The sequence below is a fragment of the Lampetra planeri genome, chromosome 11 (assembly GCF_965212315.1).
Source record: "Lampetra planeri chromosome 11, kcLamPlan1.2.h2, whole genome shotgun sequence".
Taxonomy (NCBI): Eukaryota; Metazoa; Chordata; class Hyperoartia; order Petromyzontiformes; family Petromyzontidae; genus Lampetra; species Lampetra planeri.
The window spans coordinates 3576275-3597184 of NC_136117.1; the positions used below are offsets into that span (position 1 = coordinate 3576275).

A 20910-nucleotide genomic window follows, 5' to 3' on the forward strand; every position below is an offset into this window, starting at 1 on the left:
ATCCTTAACCAGGAGAGGTTGTTACTTGGGATAACTGTCCGTCAGTCAGCAATCTACGTGTTGCACTGATGCCCAGTGGCACCACCATGAGTTTGTATGTATGTAGAACTTATTTTGTATCGTACGAAGACAACCGTGCTAATCGGAGGTGCTTTCAAAACGGTGGGTTATGCGCACAGTGCCTTCACAACCAGCTAGCGAATGATTGAAATCTATTGCAGATAAATATTTCCTTAATGACTTTCGATGGCAGTGAGCATGTCACTTTAAACATTTATACTTCAGGTGTATTCAGGTAGGACTTTGTGTGGACAGAGCCGATTATTCACACACACATTCACACGCGAATAAAGTCGAAAACGCGAATTATAATCAATGGCTACTGAAACCTCAAAACTTCAGAGCTCTACGAAATGGAACCGTGGGGAAATGTGTCATTTATTCACTCTACAGATATTCGCGTAACTGCACGCCCTCGATATTCAGCCCACGATGTTGGCAGGCTAGTGAGTAGCCCTCCACATCTGGAGTGTTACGATATTCAAACACCTCTCTGCGTTCAATCGCACGTAGCCTCGCTGTGCCCTTTGAAGCGCAGCCCAAGAAATGGCCGAGTGTCCAATTAAAAGATCAGCAGCGACAGCGAGTTAGTTGACCAGAAGTCTGCACATGGTGGGTTAAAGTGTGGGTAATTCCCACCTCTTCCAAAACCGCACCTCCGATTAGCGCGGCTTGCGAAATAAGTTCAACACACATACATATGTACATACATACGTATAGCGAGCATGAAAGAGTAGGCCAAATACCCTCATAGCAGCTCTCTAGAGCCTCCCTCTAGTGGAGGCCCTTCCGCAAGCAGTGGTGCGAGTGAGTGATTGTGGGACTTCACCTTTAGCCTGATCTCGTGACAACCACAAAAAGGGTGCCAAGCAAAATCAGAAAATGCAAGAAAAATCTGGCAGCGCGAGCATTTGCTTTTTTCCTGCTACGGCGCGTTTGACTGGTTGAGGAGAGAAACAGGATTTAAGATGCTGCTACACGATTGGCTCAACTGCTCCGTCAGCACTGAGAGGAGCCGTGTGAGATGACACGCACTCGCCACAGAAGCTTAACAATGCGGCCAAAGCGATGATAGATCGGAGTGTGGCGTGCTGAGCAGAAAAGCCTTCTTAAGACAACGCTGATCCCCCCCTCCCCCCTCATCCAGCTCACTGATGTCATGGAGAAAGGGCAATGACCTCTTTGCATTGTGCACTTGGTACATGTAATGGAGGAAAGGTCTGAACTTCCCACTTATAGCTATTGCACTGTCTTGCAAGGATGCAAAATAAAGTGTCTTACCAGATGCTTTATTGTTCACGAAACAGCGATAAAATGTCATAATAAATATCATCGGCCATGGTCAATCCACTGCTGGATGAAGGCCTCACCAAAGCTGCTGCCATCTCTCTCCATCATGCGGGGCAATAATCCGCCCAGTACCTACGCACGAGCCGATCCCATGGCTCCATATCCTCCAGGATGCATTACATTCATTTGATGTATTGTTCTAAAAAAGTTATGAGGATTTCGTTTAAATTTCAATGAAATAATAATCGACGTTTCATAAATAATCTCCAGCTTCAGAACGCCAGTTGACTGCCAACGTCCAAATATGTATTGCCTCCCAGTGACAGCAAAACATCCCATCCGAATTGTTTTAGTAACCTGTCATGAATTGTATAATGTCCACAAAATACTGTATTCACTGCAATTTAGTAGATAATTAAGACAAGTTGTACATGAAGGGCATGAGACTAAATGTGCGTTTCTACTGAGTACACTGTTTACCTGTAGAGCAACAGTGCTCACACGGGGTAAAACCTAAATTGTGGATCGCTCCCATTCGTAAATTGAGAAAACTGTTAAAATTACTCTTGAAAGACACGTTTAGAGACAGCAGACGTATTTATTGAGGTATTGAATTAGATACGTTAATGCTTAATGCATTTATATTAAAATCCTGTTTATCTCTTAACGTTGATTTTACCTCATCCGTTCATTACCACAACAACAATGCTGTTGTATTGCGGTGTGCACACATGGATTCTCGTTACTCTCATGCCATTTAAGTGCTTCACAAATGCAAATCTTCATGGTTGTATCTTGATTTGAAGCTTTCGTGACTGCAGTAATCCATACTCTTTGGTTCTTTCGGTAAAGTCACGTAGGTAGAAACATTCTAATAGATCACGACGTTTTCGATCAGGTGGGAGACTCCCACGGTTGCTTGTGTGGCGATCGAAACGTCGTGATCTATTATTATTTTTCTTCTACCTATGTGACTTTATCGAAAGAACCAAAGAGTATACTTCATGGTTGTGTTGAACGTTTTGGCTTTCTCGTGCTTTTAACACGACCTAAAACAAACAAAATGGCTCCTTGCAAACGAAGCTTTTCAGACAGCCCTCGTCGCCGCCACTGGGGGCCCCCCCCTGAGCCCATGGTCAACCACTGTTCACTCATGTCATTAACCCCAGGAGGAGAATGATGGGCAGAGCTGACCCCGCAATCGGAATTTTAATCCACAACTGTGAGTCGTGTGTACTCATAGCGGAGCCAGCCGAGTGGATTATCACACACAGGGCTAAACATTTTCACCTTGAAGCACGAACTAATCTAGCCCCTAGATCAATAACAACAATGAAGCACTCTCACTGTCTTCAATGTCCTTTGTAGCCTCCCGCCCCGCCTGCCTCACCTCTCTCATCTCACACGGCCTCCACCTCACGTACATCTCCTCTCACCGTCGCTGTTAAAGTTTGGGCTCAAAGCCTTTTGACGATTCTCTGCCTATGACTCACCAAGTCTTAGCTCTTTAAAATAATATACCCACACAGAGTATATTAACACCTTCAGGGACATGTACATTTATTTTTTATAGGGTGTCTTGAGATGCATATAAATACTTAATAAAGCCACGCTGTATCGTAACAAAAATGCATTTACGCTCACCGAGTGCGAGCACATCATGGCAAGATCCTATGTCCATCATCATCATCATCAAAGTTTAACTTTTTTTTCGTAAAAAAAAATGTGGGGCCATCAATTTTACTTGAGAAGATCTAACCAGACATTATTATTACTATCTGCCATTTGGTGCCACATTTATAGTGGTAAGTTTGATAACCATATTACAGGCCCGACCTTTAGAGTGGGCAATCACAGCAGCTGCATAGGGTAAAACACTGAGGACTACGATTGGTATGGAGAACCTCAAAACCTTTGCCCAATTGTACTGCTTAACTAATCTAGACATATACTTATCAGCTGATATTCATCCAACCATCGTGGCACATCATAAGAAAATTCTGGCACATCATAAAACTAGAGGCAATGACATGGCCCAGTGGTCGCACATTCACCACTTATTACGGCCTGGCCTGGTTTTTGAGTCTGCTAAGGCCTGGCCTGATGATAGACTCTGCTAAAGCCTGGCCTGGTGATAGAGTCTGCTAAGGCCTGGCCTGGCTCTAGAGTCTGCTAAGGCCAGGCCTGGTTATAGACTCTGCTAAGGCCTGGCCTGGCTCTGGAGTCTGCTAAGGCCTGGCCTGGCTCTAGAGTCTGCTAAGGCCTGGCCTGGTGATAGGGTCTGCTAAGGCCTGGCCTGGCTCTAGAGTCTGCTAAGGCCTGGCCTGGTGATAGAGTCTGCTAAGGCCTGGCCTGGTGATAGAGTCTGCTAAGGCCTGGCCTGGTTATAGAGTCTGCTAAGGCCTGGCCTGGTTATAGAGTCTGCTAAGGCCTGGCCTGGCCTGGTGATAGGGTCTGCTAAGGCCTGGCCTGGCTCTAGAGTCTGCTAAGGCCTGGCCTGGTGATAGAGTCTGCTAAGGCCTGGCCTGGTGATAGAGTCTGCTAAGGCCTGGCCTGGTTATAGAGTCTGCTAAGGCCTGGCCTGGTTATAGAGTCTGCTAAGGCCTGGCCTGGTTATAAAGTCTGTTATGGCCTGGCTTGGTTATAGAGTCTGCTAAGGCCTGGCCTGGCTATAGAGTCTGCCGAGAGATAAATACGCGACCAACAGAAGTGGCACCCCGACGTGTGACTGTGCGGATACCTGACGCACCTTCACGTTGTGCATGCTCATGATGTTTCCACAGTCGTCCATGTACTGCTTCAAGTCCTTCTCCTGTATCAGGGATACGGAGACATCACAGCAGCATTGGAGAGTACCACACTACATGCAAACGCTTTATAATTATTATTCATTATTATTATGATGCCTGTTTACCCAGGAAATCCTCACAGCGTCTCAAGACTCTCTTTTACCCAGGAAAGACATGTTTTCTCAGAAGAGGGGCCAATATTGCGGCTATGTGTAATCAAATGGAGTAATTGGCAGGTAATTTGTCAGCATTGGGATGTTTGGTAAACACCAGTTACATTGCATGAATTATATCGGTGGTGATGCTGCTGCATGGACAGTGGTGCACAAGCTTAAATAACAAACAAACAAAAAACTGTTGTCAATAACACTACGGCCTAAAATATATAACAGATGACGTTTCGGGCAATGGCTCTTCCTCATAGCACATCAATAAGGGCAATTGTGCTGTTACGTTGTCTGTGGTTTTAGTTATTGGAGGAAAGGGGAGAACCCGGAGGAAACCCACGGAGAGCAGGGGGAGGACATACAAACTCCACACAGGAAGGCGCCCGTCCTTTCCATTCCCACTTGTGGCTAAGCCACATGAAATGTATAGCAGACAAATACTCTAAACGAACGTTCATTCTAAATGCGGAGGAAAAAACCATAAGGCCCGGAGAAAAATCCACGCGACCATTGGGAGAGAACATGCAAACGCCATATATACAACAAGCATCAGAGTAGGGATCAAACCTATGACATCCTGTATACCAGGCGAGGTAGTTAACATCATACCGCGATTCGAAGTGCTCCTCCCACCACAGTGGCAAGCACGGCACTCACCAGGTACTCGAAGACCAGGGTGAGGGACTTGTCCGTGTGCACGATGTCGTGCAGCGTGACGATGTTGGCGTGCTTCAGATCCTTCAACAGCGACACTGTAATCGTCAACGTCCTCATCAGTGCTTTTGCATCGCTGTCAACGCAGCAGCAGTAGCACATGACCACAACGCAGCAGCAGCAGCAGCACATGACCACCGCACCTCCGCGCGAATGTATGTTGAACTCCTTTCGCACCGTACGCAGCCAACCGTGCTAATTGGAGGTGCGGGGCAAGGACACCAATCTAAACACACAAAGCAGCTCTAAAGAATTTAGTTTTCAAACTAGATTTAAAAGTGCAGAGCTAGTGGTTTCCTAATGTCGGACGGAAGAGCGTTCTAGTCGACTACAGAAGCGCATCTGAAAGCTCGCAATGCGGTGACCGCCTTTGTTAGATGGCTAGGGAAACGCCGCTGTTGCGACGACGAACGGAGTTTTCGTGATGGTTTATGCTCCTTGACGACATCTCAAGGTATTGTGGTTTATTTGTAGCAGGCACTTTGTGTGTAATGAGTGCGACCTTAAAATGCATTCATTCGGCAACAGGATGCCATGCAGCTCGGCGAGGACTGGACAAACAAAGTCGGATCTCGCAGTATCCGTCACGACGCGTTGCCCGTCGTGCGGGTCATGGAGGTCACCTGACCATTCTTTATTTAACACACAATTTTTTGGCGAGGCTGCTGCTGTTGCTGCTGCTGCTGCGTTGACAGCGATGAAAAAGCACTAAACAGCAAAATGCACACTCGACACGTTTTGTCACCAACGCCGTGAATTTAAAAAGGAAAACTCGACGAGAGGCGAACGTCTCAGGCGACGGCCCTTCCTCCAGAGCGCCAGGCTATGCGCGCGATTCCAAATGACGGGTATGCAACATTGTTATTGGCGCTCTCACCCTCGCGGATGGCCGTGCACGGCGCTCCCTCCTCGTGCTCCAGGCGGATCTCCTTGAGAGCCACCAGGTTGTCGGTTAGTTTGCTGCGGCCTTTGTACACCGTCGCGTACGTGCCCTGCGCAACGGCGAGGTCATTTCACCCACAGATCGGTGCGTTATTATTTGAGCGCAGTCTGTTCTTCTGTAACGCGTGCTTTCATAACGCGAATTGTATATAACGCGATTAATGCATCGGGGAACGCATGTTTTTTTATAACGCGGATGCGAACCGGATATAACGCCATTGAGTGAACGGAACTACGTCGCGCGAGTAGGAATAAAGAGCGCTTGTAACGGCTGCTTCAGAGTAGCGTCGCACAAGGCGGGATGCTACTGGATGCTTCTAGATGCACAGCCTCAAATGAGTACCTGGTGGCGGTGTGTAAACATTGCCACTAGGGAGACAAAGGTGGTCGGGCGTGGTGCTGGCCACCCACCCCCTCGTGTACCGTTCCGGCCTTCATAGGTGCTCGCTAACAGCACTTGCCCCTAAAGTATGTTAAGACTATATGGGGGATCTTTGTTGTCTGTGTGTGTGTGTGTCTGGGTGTGTCTGTGTGTGTCTGTTGGCTGGGTCATGTAGCCCGCATGCCCAGCCACCGCATGCCTAAACAGCTTTTGTTCGGCCGGATCAAGGGGGCTAAACGGGCGCAGCACGGGCTAGAGAAGAGATGGAGTGATGTGGTACAGGAGGACGTGGAGCTGAGTGGACTTGCCGATGACTGGTACCAGCGGTGTCAAGATCGGCCTCAGTGGAGGAGGATCGTGAAGGACGCTACTGTGTAGTTGGAGGCAGTCGCCCACCAACAACAACGGAGGGCGGAGGAGCGACACTCACAACAACGAGCGGAGCGCCGGGTGGCTAAAGCACAGCAAGTTGGTACAGTAGGGGGCACAGGTGGTGCATCAGCCAGTCATCTCGGTCATCTCGGTCAGTCGACCCGTGGCACCTGGGTCTGCCCCGTGACCTCCTGCCAGCGGGCGTTCGACACTTCACGTGGCCTCAGGGTGCACTTGGCCTGGCACAAGCGTCGTGGTGACGTCACCGCCACTTAGTGGCGAATGGCGGTTGTTGTTGTTGTGTCTGTGTGTGTGTGTGTCTGTGTGTGTGTGTCTGTGTGTCTGTGTGTGTGTCTGTGTGTGTGTGGCTGTTCTCCCGGTACTCTGGAAGCACGTGGTGGGAAGCCTCCAATGGTTGTGCTATGAAAACACCAGAGGTGTGGACTCGAGTCATGTGACTTGGACTCGAGTCAGACTCGAGTCATGAATTTGATGACTTGCGACTCGACTTGGACTTGCATAACAATGACTTTGTCCCACCTATGAGATGTGGACTCGAGTCATGTGACTTGGACTCGAGTCAGACTCGAGTCATGAATTTGATGACTTGCGACTCGACTTGGACTTGCATAACAATGACTTTGTCCCACCTCTGGAAAACACTGACACTTGCTTTGGGAATGTGGAATGGTCCATGGCTGGGCTATAAGGTGGACATTTGAATGCAGGACAGCAAGTGGTCATCTCTACGTGATCTCTCGGGTTTCCCCCGAGTGCGTGTGGGATTTCTCCATGTCCTCTAGCATCCTATCACATGCAGAAATAATCTACAAGGGATTGGGCAAAATAATTCGCTGCAGGTCCCTCCTGAACAAGGAAATGAGCCCGACTGAGGCTTATATACAACTGATCGTGTCTTATATAGCGCCTGAATACAAGGCACTTTGCAGCAATTATAAAAAAAATTGTACATAAGATGACAGTGGTTGAGATAAACGGTGGGGTTATTCAAAGTGGTGGTGTAATTGTGGTGACAGGAGAACAGGCGCAATACGTTAATGAGGGGTTGGGGTAGTGAAAGGGGAAGTGATAGGGGTAGTGATAGGGGAAGTGATAGGGGTAGCGATAGGGGTAGCGATAGGGGTAGGAGTAATGCTAGGGATTTGGCAGGCCTGGTTGTAATTGGGGGGAAGTGAGTAGCAGTTGCAGGATGGGCAAGAGGAGAAGAGATGGGGGTTGTTTTAAGAAAAAAAACAGAAGCAGGTCAGTGAGGACGATTGTTTCATGTGCAGTGGGAGTTGCTCCAAGTGAAGGGGAGGAAGAAGGGAACAGGAGAGCGAGAGAGCGAGACTGGGCGCAGGGCGAGGAAGGCGCAGAGAGGGACGGCCGAGATTTGGAGCGTGGCGGACGGGATGGGACAGAGTAGTGAGAGATGAGAGGAGCAAGGTCGGGTAGGCCAAGACCATGGAGGGATTTAGAGACGACAATAAAAAATGTAAACAGACAGCGATAGGAGACAGGGAGCCAAGGTCGTTATAAAAGTCGAGCAGAATTGTAGGAATTGTGAGGAAGGTTAAAGCATGGTCTGGGCAATTAGTCTGCGTACACACACGACCTAAAATACCCATGGGCTCCCAACGAAACCAGAATAAACAAAATAAGGAAAACTTTATCAATACATCGTTGAAAAATTGACAAATGTTATCCAGCAATATTACCTTCACATTCGAATACTGCTGAAGTACACAACATCTGCGTCTTGCACAGGCTGTGGGGGCTGCTTTGCAATGCATTCAATGTGAAACGACGTGAGATGCAGCGCCTGTAGGCGAGTCGCGTTAAATACCTCTCCAAGCTTGTCGAGCTTCGTGTAGGTTTCCAGTTTCCCAAATCCAATTTCTGACTGAGAGAGAGCAAAACAACAAGGGGAGAAATTTAATTGCCACGTCCCTCAACGGAAACACGAACGAGATTGATTACATTTGTCTGTGCGTTTTAATGGAGCAACCGCATCTTCAAAACACTTTACAAAATTAAACGAATGTAAAACATCTTCTATATATATAAAAGGGAAATTTGTGAATATGTGTGTCTGTTCGAAATGTTTAGCATACTTCCCAACATGCAATAAACTTGAAATTTGGCATGTGGGTAGCTTCCAGAATGTACACAATGCAAAGAGTATAAAATATACTTTTGCATATTGGGGGAGGGGGGGCGCAATAATGGATATATTATTTTGCACGGCAAGTGAGCGGTGACGTCACATCTGTGATGTCACCCACATGCAGCAGCATCATGCAGTGTGCCTGCTGACGTCACCCCCCCTACCCTCCGCGTAGGCCGTGTATTAATCCAAGACAAGAATCCAAGTCTCGGGCGAAGCCGGGTAGTAAAGCTAGTCTATTATAATTTGTTTTTACCAGATAAGGCCTGAGATATATAGCCCTATTTCAGAAGCGACCTGGCCACAAATGATAGCCTGATGAAGTGGCTTATCATGTGGAAATGTATAGCAGCCATATACTCTAAACGCACGTGGATTATAAATGTGGATGGGAAAAACCGGAGGACCCGGAGAAAAATCCAGGCAACCACAGGGAGAACACACAAACTTCAAATATACAGGCGCCAGGGTTGGGGTTGAACCCACAAACTCCTATATACCAGGCGAGGTAGTTAACATCTCGCCACCGTGGCGACATGAAACGTTAGCTGGCTAAAAGGAAACTATAATAAACGTGGCAAAAATAATACAGAAATTTCAACCCTAAAATAAAATAGCCAAAAATAACAAAATAGCTGCCAAGTTCTGTAATTGTTCAGCGATGAGAATATCGATGTTCCTCTCTCTCTCTCTCCTCCGAATATAACATGCTGAAAATATCCCCGCTCATTACCAAGACATCTCAATGCAAATGCCCCCTCTTGTATATCATCAAAACATATGGTCACATTTACGCGCATTACGCAGACAAATTGCACTGCGTTGCATTTAAACATTCACCATCTCTAAATGATCCCCAATGCTGTTGTTAAGCCCTCCAATTTGAATCCACACATAATCATATCATCCAAACCGCCTCTGATGTGATTCTAGACATCATTGAATAACCGATTAACTGGGACATAGATCAACCCTTTGGATATGTTTATCGTTTAAACATTTTTTTAAATTCTCCATGAATATTCAAATCGGTGTCAGGTCTCGGGATGAAGGAATATCCATTGAGAGTGTGTCAAGGCACAACGCCTTCTGGAAGATGACATCAGAGATCAACTTCTGAAGTCCCATTATGATTGGGCTGCTCACGAACACTCAAAGGTGGACATTTTGGCGAATTCAGTGAAAAACAAAACTTGAAGAAAAATGGATTCAGTTTTTTGTTGTTGCACAGTTATTGGTGACCGGGATGCGACTCATAACTCACTAAACGAGGGAGCCCAGCTTAATAATACACTGTGGCTGAAAGGCACACAGGGTCTCATTTAGGTTTACACAGCCCTCCCTGTTAATGTGACATTAATCCCCCCCCCCCACGCCGAGTTACCCTCTCAATCCGGTCTCTTTCACAATTAATTAGGATCAACCAGGTATTTCTAGCGAGCAGGCCTGGTGGCCTAGATTGCTCACGTCTCGTCAGGGGCAGAAGCAGTGGGATTTACTGAGTTTGAAGCCAAGGAGCGAGGTGACTGCAACCTTTTCATTTTGTTAAATTGCGTTTTGTCACTTAACTCTGGCATATTTACACCTCCGATGCTCAAAAGTAGCGGTTTGTCAAGCAATTAACACTCGATGCCAATTGAGCGGGAAGGCAGAGAGCCACAAAGCAGTTCTTCAGGAAATGCTGATGTTTTGTGTGCATATGCACAAAAAGGCTGCGTCCTTTCTACACATTTGTGCGTGTTATTTGAAACTCATTGTTTAGCAGCTGGCACCATGATTCTGTTACAATGATGGTTTTTATTTATTTATAGATTTGGTGCAGCACCCAAGTGTGCATCAATGGCAATCAGAGAGACTTGCTGTGACATCACGTTCCACAGCCACTCTCTGGCACATGGGGTAATAATGCACGGGTGCTGCCAGAGGTTTCTGAAGTGAAAGTCTCATCACAACATTGTTTTTTTAACACAAAGGGAGAAACAACAAAACGCCCGGGGCCCCACCAAGGAGGCGCGTCGCAGCCGCCGGCTCAGCGGCGCGTCAAAGGAGCGGCCGTTGAGCTGAAACTTCTCCAGGTATCCCTCCGGCAGGCGGATATCGGCCGGCAGAGACAGCCGCTTGTTCAGGTCCTGCCGACGGAACGCACGCACGTGACCAAGGTTAGGGGAGGGGGGCGCTCGCCGATGTTTTATTTAGTTTGTGGTTCTGCGCAAGCGTCCTTCCGTGCGAGCCCTGCCGAGCGATCCCCATCGCAACGCTCTCGCCCCCGCATCGGAGCGGGAAAGCGAACGCGTCGGTCGCAGCGGCGATGCAACAATACAGTTTCCATTCTCCCACGTTCTGCAAGGTTGAGTGGCTCTCTGCGGGGGACCATAAATGGTTGCGTTGTATGTATGTGCGCGTGTGTTGAACTTCTTTCACACCGCACGTAGCCAACCGTGCTACTCAGAGGTGCGGGGGTTGGACAACAAACTAAACGCAAAAAGCAGTTTAAAGAAATGGTGAGTTTTCAATCCAGAACCGCGTGGGCACGGTTACGGAGGTGCATTGGACTTGGGAGAGCACAACATCTCACGTGGGCTTTTGCCGTCACATGACTGATCGTATTATCGTTATTATTGATCTGTTTATTATAACGCTCGCTTGCTTACGCGGGAAAGACGCAAGAGTCTTGTTTTTTCAGCAAGATTCCTGCCAAGCCATCCCAGTCGGGGTAAACGCTGCCGCTGCGTAATCCCCAATCGCGTATTCTGCAGGGGCGTTTTTCAGCATCAGGACGCTATGGTCAACGCCAGTTGCATTGTGTTATTTTTTGTTGCTACGGGAGGGAACTGGAGAACCTGGAGGGAACCGATGCGGAACAGCAGACGAATATACAAAAGCCACTTCAGAAAGGCAGCCGAGTCAGGAATCGAACCCAGGCCCTCATTGCTGTGAGGCACGGACGTTGCCACTGTGCCCCCTTGACCCGCCAAAGTTGTTGTCGTTACCTAAGCAGCAGTGGATTGTGTCTACAGAGCTACTGTGGTTCAGAGGTCAGCTCACCAGTATCCGAATCTGAAGTCTCCAAGGTTAGATTACTGACAAAGTCAATAACACATCTCACCCATTGGTTTTGCACGTTCAGCCTGACCAGCAGTGAAATTAGTATTCTACAATAATTCATTCAGTGTTTATCTCTGTCCCAAGATGTTTCACTAAGCATCTGAACAAGAGCCAAATAAATGCCTCGAGTAATACAGGCACTTCAATAGCACCCATGCATAGCGCATATCACAACTCGCCAGTCCCACACATCATATGCATGCCTGTGTGCGCATGTGTGAATGTGCTGTGCCTGCCTTCCCGGAGTTGCTCACTATCAGCACTTCTCCCAACAGTCTGTTGAGGCTATACGGGGGATCTCTGATGCGAGAGTGTGAATGGCTTTCTGTGTGCATGCGTGAGCGTGTGTATCGTTGTGTGTGTGCGTGCGTGTGTGGTGTGGATAGCGGTGGCGCAGCGGTGGGAAGCGGTGGTTTAGCGGTCAGCGCGCTGCGCTACGAACCCGGCCACGTGGGTTCGATTCCCGCTCACGGCCTCAAATGAGTACCTGGTGCGGTGTGTTAACATCGCCACTAGGGATAAAAAGGCGGTCGGGCGTGGTGCTGGCTACCCACCCCCTGGTGTGCCATGCCGGCCTTCATAGGTGCTCGCTAACAGCACTTGCCCCAACAGTCTGTTAAAGCTATAGGGATAATCTTTATATTTGGTGTGAAACTGTGCACGGCTGTGTATGTACGTGTGTGTGTGAAGCATATGTGTGAGATGTGTGAGCATGCGTGCGTGTGTGAGTGTAAGCACGTGCGTGAGTGTGCATGCGCACGTGTGAGACATGAGCATGCGAGCACGCGTGTGTGTGTGAGTGAACCAGGAAAGTGCGTCTGCGCGTGTGAGTGCGTGCGTGCCCCCACCTCCTGGGAGATGCGCCGGTTCTGGTGGTTGCGCATGCGCACGTGCACGGGAGACTGCACCTCGTCCGAGGACGTCCCGGACGCCTGGTCGCTCTCTCCGTCAGAGCCCATCTTCAGGTTCTCGTGGACAATTCCTGATGAAGACGACGACGACGACGATGAAAATGACGACGATAGCAACAGTCGATTCGCACGTCCAGGAAAGCTGCTGTGAGTCTCAGTACTGTTGTAAACGAGGGTTCTGTTTGTAATGTTTGGCGGTGAGTTGGGCCGGTTGGCTCGGACACCTGGGGTTCTGCGTTGACCCCATGGCTCCATTAAGAGCTACATCGTCCCTCGCCTCATTGACAGCGGCAGGCAAGTCACCGGCAAAGTTTGGTCAATGCCCTGATTGATTCATTACCTGTACTTACCAATGAACGATGGAAGAAAATGTGTTTGTTGGAGGAACCCAAAATGCAAAAGAAAATTCACAAATACAAATGGGGAAACTCTCAATATTCTTTACACGACAGCTCAGCAACCTGCTCCCTGTATGATGGCCACCTAACGCCTACGTCGCACATGATGGAAGTCTCCCGGATGTGACATCTCTATGCAACCGATCAGCGCCACCTCTCCAAGGGAGCGTAAATGACCAAGACAAATTTGGCTTTTGAACTCCAGTCGGGGCATGCCTAACACTCAAGACATTACACTGCCTCTGAATACCCCCTTCAATTGATCTCTGGTCCAAACGGCAGAGAGCAGCACTCTCCCACCAGTCCCTGTACACAGTGACCAATGTTCGCCGCATGACAGTCAAACTGATATCGCAGAACCAAATGTAACATTCTGATTCGCATAGCCAACGATGACCTGTCTGAGACCATCAAATTCGTTGCACTTGAGAACTCGGTTCAACAACGGGGAGACTGAGGGATCCCGGATTCGAACCCGGGATCTCTCAGCGGTGCCCTCCGAGCCCCCCGGCCACCCCTTGCCGCCCCCGTTAGACAAGAAGCGCCAGGACCCAAGAGCACGGTAGCTCTCGGCCGCTGCGGCTCTGGGGCAGACGAGAGAGGGAGCGCGTCAGACAACGCACACAGGAGGAGAGCGGGGGATGCGGCGGTGGCAGCAGCAGCAGGGTGCGTGCGTCGCGCCCACCGAGCCGGTTGTTGTTGTTGATGGGCATGTTGACGTAGGAGCCGAAGCCGCCGTTGCCGATGACGCTGTGCGGCCGGCGGAGGGGCGGCTTGCGGAGGCTGCCCGCGTACTGGTGCAGGAAGGAGTGCATGCTCTGCGACGAGGGCGGCTTCCCGTTCTTCACGATGGGCTCTGCCGGTGCACGTTGGGGGAGATGGGAGTACAAAACGACCGTGAGCGACGTCGCGGTGGAACGTGAGCGACGATGCAGAGGAGCGGGCAACGCGTCTCCCTTGTACAGGAAGCGGATTCTGAGATTTTCAGATTCACCTTTCGCCGTCCCAACAAAACCCACCACCAGCCAGTATATTTTATCCTCAAGATTCTGAAACATTATTCGATTCAAGGATAAAAACTTTTTTTTGGCTTTCTTGTGCTGCCTCGTTTGCACCGTGTTATCAGTCCATTACTTTATTTATCCTGTGAGTATCGTCAGCAGCATCAGATTCGTCTGTGCAGAGCTACTGGTCTGGTTGAGACCGTACCCTTTTTGCTCTGCTTTGTTAATTACAACCATTCGCCAAACAGAACAAACTGCATTAAATTTGCATGGATATACAAATGATGCTCACATGCATAATTCGATGAGCATCGTAAGAATAAGAATCTATTTAATCAACAAAACAATGTCTGCACGTTGAATTGCTTGCACTAATGTGGAGGGTACCATTTGCAAATAGAAAGACATACCATTTTTTTAAGGACAAACCATTTTTCGCAAATAGTTTGGGGCTTTTTAGAGATATCTTGACAAATGTATTTGCGCACCAGCGGAGGTAACTGATAAAAGTTGAACTGACAAACACTTTTATCAAACATTCACTGTGCATTAAAATAAAAATGCAGTGCCAAATTTCCATCACGGAATTTGCAAGGCACTCAACTTGCCGGCTATTCTCGAACCATTTGACGTTTTGCAATTGCGACATTTCCCCAAAAAAGTGACATTACAATCTTACATGGCACATATATGCCAACCAGATTTGCGAGCAGTTGATGTGCAGACAAGACGTGGCCCCTGCCCTCGCTCCGCACGTCAATTCTCTCCGAGTCAATACTCGGGTCAAATGTCTCCGTGCTCGCTGCAGCGATCCGCTCTGCTCGTCTTTGATGGGGCGCCCTGGGCCGGTGGTTATATTTCCACCCCTCCGTGTCGGGGGGGCACAGCATCGCCGGGGGTTGCAACCACCGACGACGTTGCACAGGGCGCGGCTCTGGCTGCTTTATCGACCCTGCAGGTCTGATGGGATGAGTTCGCTCTCGACCGGAATTTAAAATGTAAAATGTTACGATTATATTTCCTGCCTCCGATTAGCACGGTTGGCTACTTACGGTGCGAAAGAAGTTCAGTGCACGTACATGCATATGAGTTGAGCGCTATGCACGCAGAAACCACCAGCCCAGCTTGCACAAAGACAAACATCCCCCATATAGCCTCAACAGACGGTTGGGGCAAGTGCCATGAGAGAGAGAGCCCCTATGGAGACCAATGCGGAACACAAGCGGGTGGGATGTGGCCAGCACCACGACCGGTGGGTCTCTGAGTGCTGACGTTTACACACAGTACCAGGCATTCGTTAGTCAACCCATGGAGGGCAGTGTCCAGATACCACTTGCCACTGATGTGCATTGCCAGGAATCAAACTCACGACAGGACAACGACAAAGATCCCCTGTATAGCCTGAACACACTGTTGGGGCAAGTGCAAGCGAGCACCTATGAAGGCCGGCATGGCGCACAAGGGGGTGGGTGGCCAACAACACGCCCGGCCGCCTTTGTCTCCCTAGTGGCTATGCTTACACATCGCACCAGGTACTCATTTGAGTCTGAGTCAACTTAGGAGAGGCCCAGGCCCGGATCAGATAATCGTCAATGGTGTTGGCCGTGATCGGGAATCGAACTCGGGTCACCGGGTTCGCAGCGCAGCGCGCTCACCGCTGCATTACCGCTCCCCAGAACAGAAACTCACATACTCACACACATACCCACACAAATACCCACACGAATACCCACACACATATGAGGGAGCCCTGGGGCACGGGGTCAGCACACTCAGACAGCTGTGTTTGACTCGCCCGGACAGCTGGGGAGTGGCCCTGCATAAACATCACTGGGACACCTCCCTGCTGGGCAAACAAGACACTCCATATAATTCCCACTGCCTAAACATAGCCACACGGGAAGCGGGCACTTAATGTCAAGAGCAGACGCCAAGGAACAAAGGGGAATGTAACGGCGTGTTTAAGGACAAGATGTTCTCTTCCTGCTATCCGCGATGTTACGGAACGTCGGACCTCCTCTAGGTAACCGCGCGGATTCCGCTCACGGCAACACGAGGTGCGCTCCGAATAACGGGCGGGACAATGAGCGAGGTCGGACCGCAGATCAGAGGACATCCGCCACGACTGCGCCCTCAAATGCGCGCCACGCCCGCGTACTTTGCGTCGACATGAATTCCGGGCGCGATCGGCAAAACTCGGCGACGAACGTGGGACGATGGACGCCGCCGCGGTCGCTCGTGGTGCTGGCGGAGCGTCGTCGTCAACGCGGTGCCTCTTCTACTTCCTTGCAATCCGCGCTGCTCCATTCGAATGGGACAATTCAGACGCTAAATGGCTTCGCGTGAATGCCCATTATGTGGCGGATGGTGGCGGCGGTACACTCGGAGCATTCAGCGCCGGAGCCGTCTCACCCCACCCCACCCACCCACCCCCCCCATTCATTGCCGACTACGAGCGCGCACAAGAGCCGGGCGTGGGAGCCGCACCGCGACCCCCGACGGTCACGCAAAGACTCGCGTTGGCAGCTTAAACGGCGGCATCCCCATCCCCCCCCTCCGCCACCCGAGCACTGCTCGACGGCGAACGTTGCGGCGCAGCGTTGACCTGAAACATCCATGGGAGCCATCACAAGGACTTTAGCCGGCAGGGGCGGTGCCAGCGGTGAAAACTTGTGCCTCGCAGCTAGTTCCTGGGCTCGCTTGCAGACTCGGGCGCGCTTTACCACAGCAAAATCTGTGCGTTTTACACCTGTTCTGGGTGGGTTTCCTCTCGGGGTTCTCCGGTTTCCTCCCATAGCCGAACAAAACCGGGCAATGCAACCGGTAATTGGCCAAAATTGCCAATGCGGAAGAATGAATTCCCTGTTAATTGCTCAACTGGAATTATATTCTTGCGCATGACGGCGACGTGCATCAGGAGCGAAGTGCCAATGTAGAGGTCTGCTGGCCACGACGAGATGGGCTTCGGGGGAGAGTTCGTGGAGATTTGGCTACTCCTCGATCGTTGGAGGAGTTCTGTATGGTCCACAGTTTGGGTTGCACGGCCACAGTCGCACCACTGCCGCTTGTGTCTTTAATTTTCCATTCACCAAGGAGATTGTGTGCGCACCGTGGCCTGTTGCCGTCCCGGTGCGGTTGATGGCTGCACTGGCATCTTCGAGGGGGAATGTCACAGCCAAGAAGGGTGTACGATGTTTGGAATTCAACAACGTTTGCAGGATCCCCTTAAAAATAAAAAAAAAGTCTTGAGACTTAGTGAGGCTTTTCTGGGTAAACAACCATAAAAGAATAATAATATCAATAATAATACAACAATAAAACACAGTTAAACATTCACATTTATTCCCATGTAAAATTTGAGAACTATCTGTGTTCGTATCCATTGCCAACCCTGAGCAGGTGGTTATGGGATTTCCATGTTCCCGTGGTGGGTGGGAGGTGCAGTCTCTTTGTAGAACACCCATTATTGATTTCTCCCAAGTTTTGCTCGATTTGCTGGCGCTAGACATTTAATTTAAGGCCTAAACTGAACTCAACTGGACTCAACCGGTGCTTCCGATGACTCCATGCCGTTCTTGTCGATCAAGTTGCAGGGCGCGGTGCGGGCACAGCACAGGCACAGTGAGAGAGAAGCAGCGAGAGAGAGAGAAGAGAGAGAGAAGCAAGAGAGAAGCGGTGAGAGAAGCGGCGGTGCTCACCGCAGTCCCCACGCGTGGCCCCGTCCTCCACGTTCATCTGCTCGGCGAGCTCCGACAGCGACTCGTCGATGGTGCGGCCGACGCGCAGCGTCACCGACAGCCGCCGCTTGAGCCGCTTCATGCGGTCCATCGCTCACGGACGCACGCGGCCGCACGACGCGCCGCTCACCTGCGAGCACACATACACAGACAAAAATCACCCAAATTGCAAGTGCTCTTCGCGCACACACACAAGATCACCCATATAAGCCTTTAACAGACCAAAGGGAAAAGTGCTGTTCGCACCCAAAGATCCCCGATATAACGTTCAGCAGACTATAGGGGCAAGTGCTGTGAGCACACACACACACAACAAGATCACCCATTTAAGCCTTTAACAGATCGTTGGGGGCTAGTGCTGTTAACTCGCACAGACAAAAATCACCCATGTAGCCTACATAGACAGCTGGGGCAAGATCTATTAAGGCCGACACAGCGCACAATGGTGGGGGGGTGTGACCAGCACCATTCCCGGTCGCCTTTATCTCCCCAGTGCTGATGTTTTACACGCTGCACCAGGATGAATCAGGGGTGGCCCAAGGCTGGTTCAGATAACAGCTACCGGTGTTAGCCGTGGCAGGGAATCGAACTTTGGTTGGTCACCAGGTTCATGGAGCAGACCACTCACCACTTCTTACGTCATTCCTTCTACACACACACACAAATAAGATCACCCGTGTAGCCTTTCACAGACTGTTGGGGTAAGTGCTGTTAGCAAGCACCTATGAAGGCCGGCACGGCACACGTAGGGGTGGGTGGCCAATACCACACCTTTGTCTCCCGAGTGGCGATATTTACATATCGCACCAGGTACGCATTTGAGGCTGAGTCACACACAATATGTGGAAAGCAAGTGTCAAACTAAACTATTAAAACACATTTTTATTTTACCAGGTAAGGCCCAATGAGCTTTGTAGCTATTTTCAGAAGCGACCTCGCCACAAATGATAGCTCAACGAAGTGGCTTATCACGTGGACATTTATAGCAGCCAAATACTCTAAACACAGGTTTCTAAATGTGGAGGGAAAAACCGGAGAATCCGTAGAAAAATCCACACGACCACGGGGAGAACATGCAAACTCCAAATATGCAGGCGTCAGAGGTGGGATCGAACACACGACCTCCTGGAAACCAGGCGAGGTAGTTAACATCTCGCTACCGTGTTGCAGTTGTAATCAGGAAGAGAGAAGATTTGGGCACGTGTAGGGATGGAGAAGTTACCCATACAGGAGGGTGGTGTGGCTAGCATCGTGCCTGAGAATCATTGGCTCCGCAATGGTGATGGTGTGGTGTGAAGTTTCAGAATGAGTAGACCTACATGGGGCCCCCCAAAAGAGGTTCAGATGCCACTGAACACAGGTCACGGGGGTTCATAGCGCAGTGTATTAACCATTGTGCAACCACTCGCCGACAGAGACAAAGATCCTGTGTAGAGCCATCGTAGACTGTCGGAGCAAGTGTTGGAAGAGGCAGAACGGGCATACGATGGGGTCTTGTGCCCAGCAAACACACTCCATCGCCCCTGGTCTCTCCAACGCTGATGTTTAAATGCAACACCTGCCACTCATTTAAGGCCGAGTCAACATAGCGGCGGAGCAGGACCAAGTCCGATAGCACTTCCACCAATGTTCCCCCGTGGCTAGAAATCAAACTCAGGTAGCCGGATTTGTAGCGTAGCGCGCGAACGAATATGACGCGCCGTATTCCCACACATGTACAAACATAACACAACACACACTCTTTACTATTGTGTGTATGTTCAACTTCTTGCGCACCGTATGTAGCCAACCGTGATAATTAATCAGATGTGCGGGGGAAGGACAACAAACTAAGCACAAAAAGCAGTTCTAAATAAATTAGTTTTCTATATAAAAAACTGAATAACTCCAGTGGCTTCCTAATATCGTGAGGAAGAGCCTTCCAGACGGCTGTTAGACGTGCATCTGAAAGCGCACGATGCAGTGACAGTCTATGTTCGATGGCTGATTAACTCTTTACTCAGTTGAGTGTTTTATGTAGGATATCGATACATCAATAGATTTATTTGATCTTGATTTGAAGGTTTTTCGTGACTGCAGGAATCCATACTCTTTGGTTATTTCGGTAAAGTCACGCTTGTGTTGCGCCCGAAACATCGTGATTTATATTATTTTATACCTACGTGACTTTGCCGAAAGAACCAAAGAGGATGGATTCATTTGAATTAACGATGTTCATTTCATCGAGATGACGGTGGTGATTGTGTTTAAGGGGGCATGAAAAGAAAAGTAACAAGCCACAGCGTGCCAGTAGCTATGCAACCAAAAGGATGGACCATGTGGTAAACGACTGTCAGTTTAACACGTCGGCTTTCGCGATCAATATTATTCATAATAAAGGTTTTTTGGGTTAGATCGCGTAGTAACTATTTGACGTTTTGTTTACGTGACAAATCCCTTAGTAATTGGCTTTGTCAGGTGGTGGAGGGTTACGACACATTTATACTTAACGCGATCTAACCCAAAAACCTTTATTATGAATAAACCGCTGTCGCCTGCGCTCCTTCAACGGAGGAGGAGGAACAGCAAAACTACACGAACTCCGTCTTCAAGCCCTCTTGTCGTGGCCAGTAGGCAGACCTCCCACATTGGTATTCAGCCCTTGAACATGTTGCCATCATGCGCAAGAATGGAATAGAGTGGAGTAATTTAAAATCGATTCTTGCGCTCACGATACGGGCAAGGTATCCTGAAGTTGAACTCGCATGTGTTGATCGCAATTGGTTCGGGAGACCCCTGCAGCCAATAGCGACTCTTCATTCGCCACAACAACAACCACCAAGGATTCAATGCTTCCTTACAAATTACAACCCCCGAATTGTGACAATTAATT

General features: G+C 49.4%; 1 protein-coding gene across 2 annotated transcripts in view; it reads right to left on the minus strand.

Moving 5' to 3' along the window:
- The window catches only part of CDK17 (cyclin dependent kinase 17), a 136527-nt gene that overhangs the window by 12984 nt on the left and 102633 nt on the right, over nucleotides 1–20910 (minus strand). For both annotated transcript variants that reach the window (XM_078598656.1, XM_078598655.1), the window contains exons 3-10: nucleotides 18000–18168; nucleotides 13983–14153; nucleotides 12837–12970; nucleotides 10887–11012; nucleotides 8563–8619; nucleotides 5898–6012; nucleotides 4964–5058; nucleotides 4100–4162 (exon numbers count right to left, since the gene is read on the minus strand). In XM_078598656.1, coding sequence (XP_078454782.1) covers nucleotides 4100–4162; nucleotides 4964–5058; nucleotides 5898–6012; nucleotides 8563–8619; nucleotides 10887–11012; nucleotides 12837–12970; nucleotides 13983–14153; nucleotides 18000–18129 — 891 coding nt within the window. In that variant the 5' untranslated portion in view covers nucleotides 18130–18168. The remainder of the gene's footprint in view (nucleotides 1–4099; nucleotides 4163–4963; nucleotides 5059–5897; nucleotides 6013–8562; nucleotides 8620–10886; nucleotides 11013–12836; nucleotides 12971–13982; nucleotides 14154–17999; nucleotides 18169–20910) is intronic.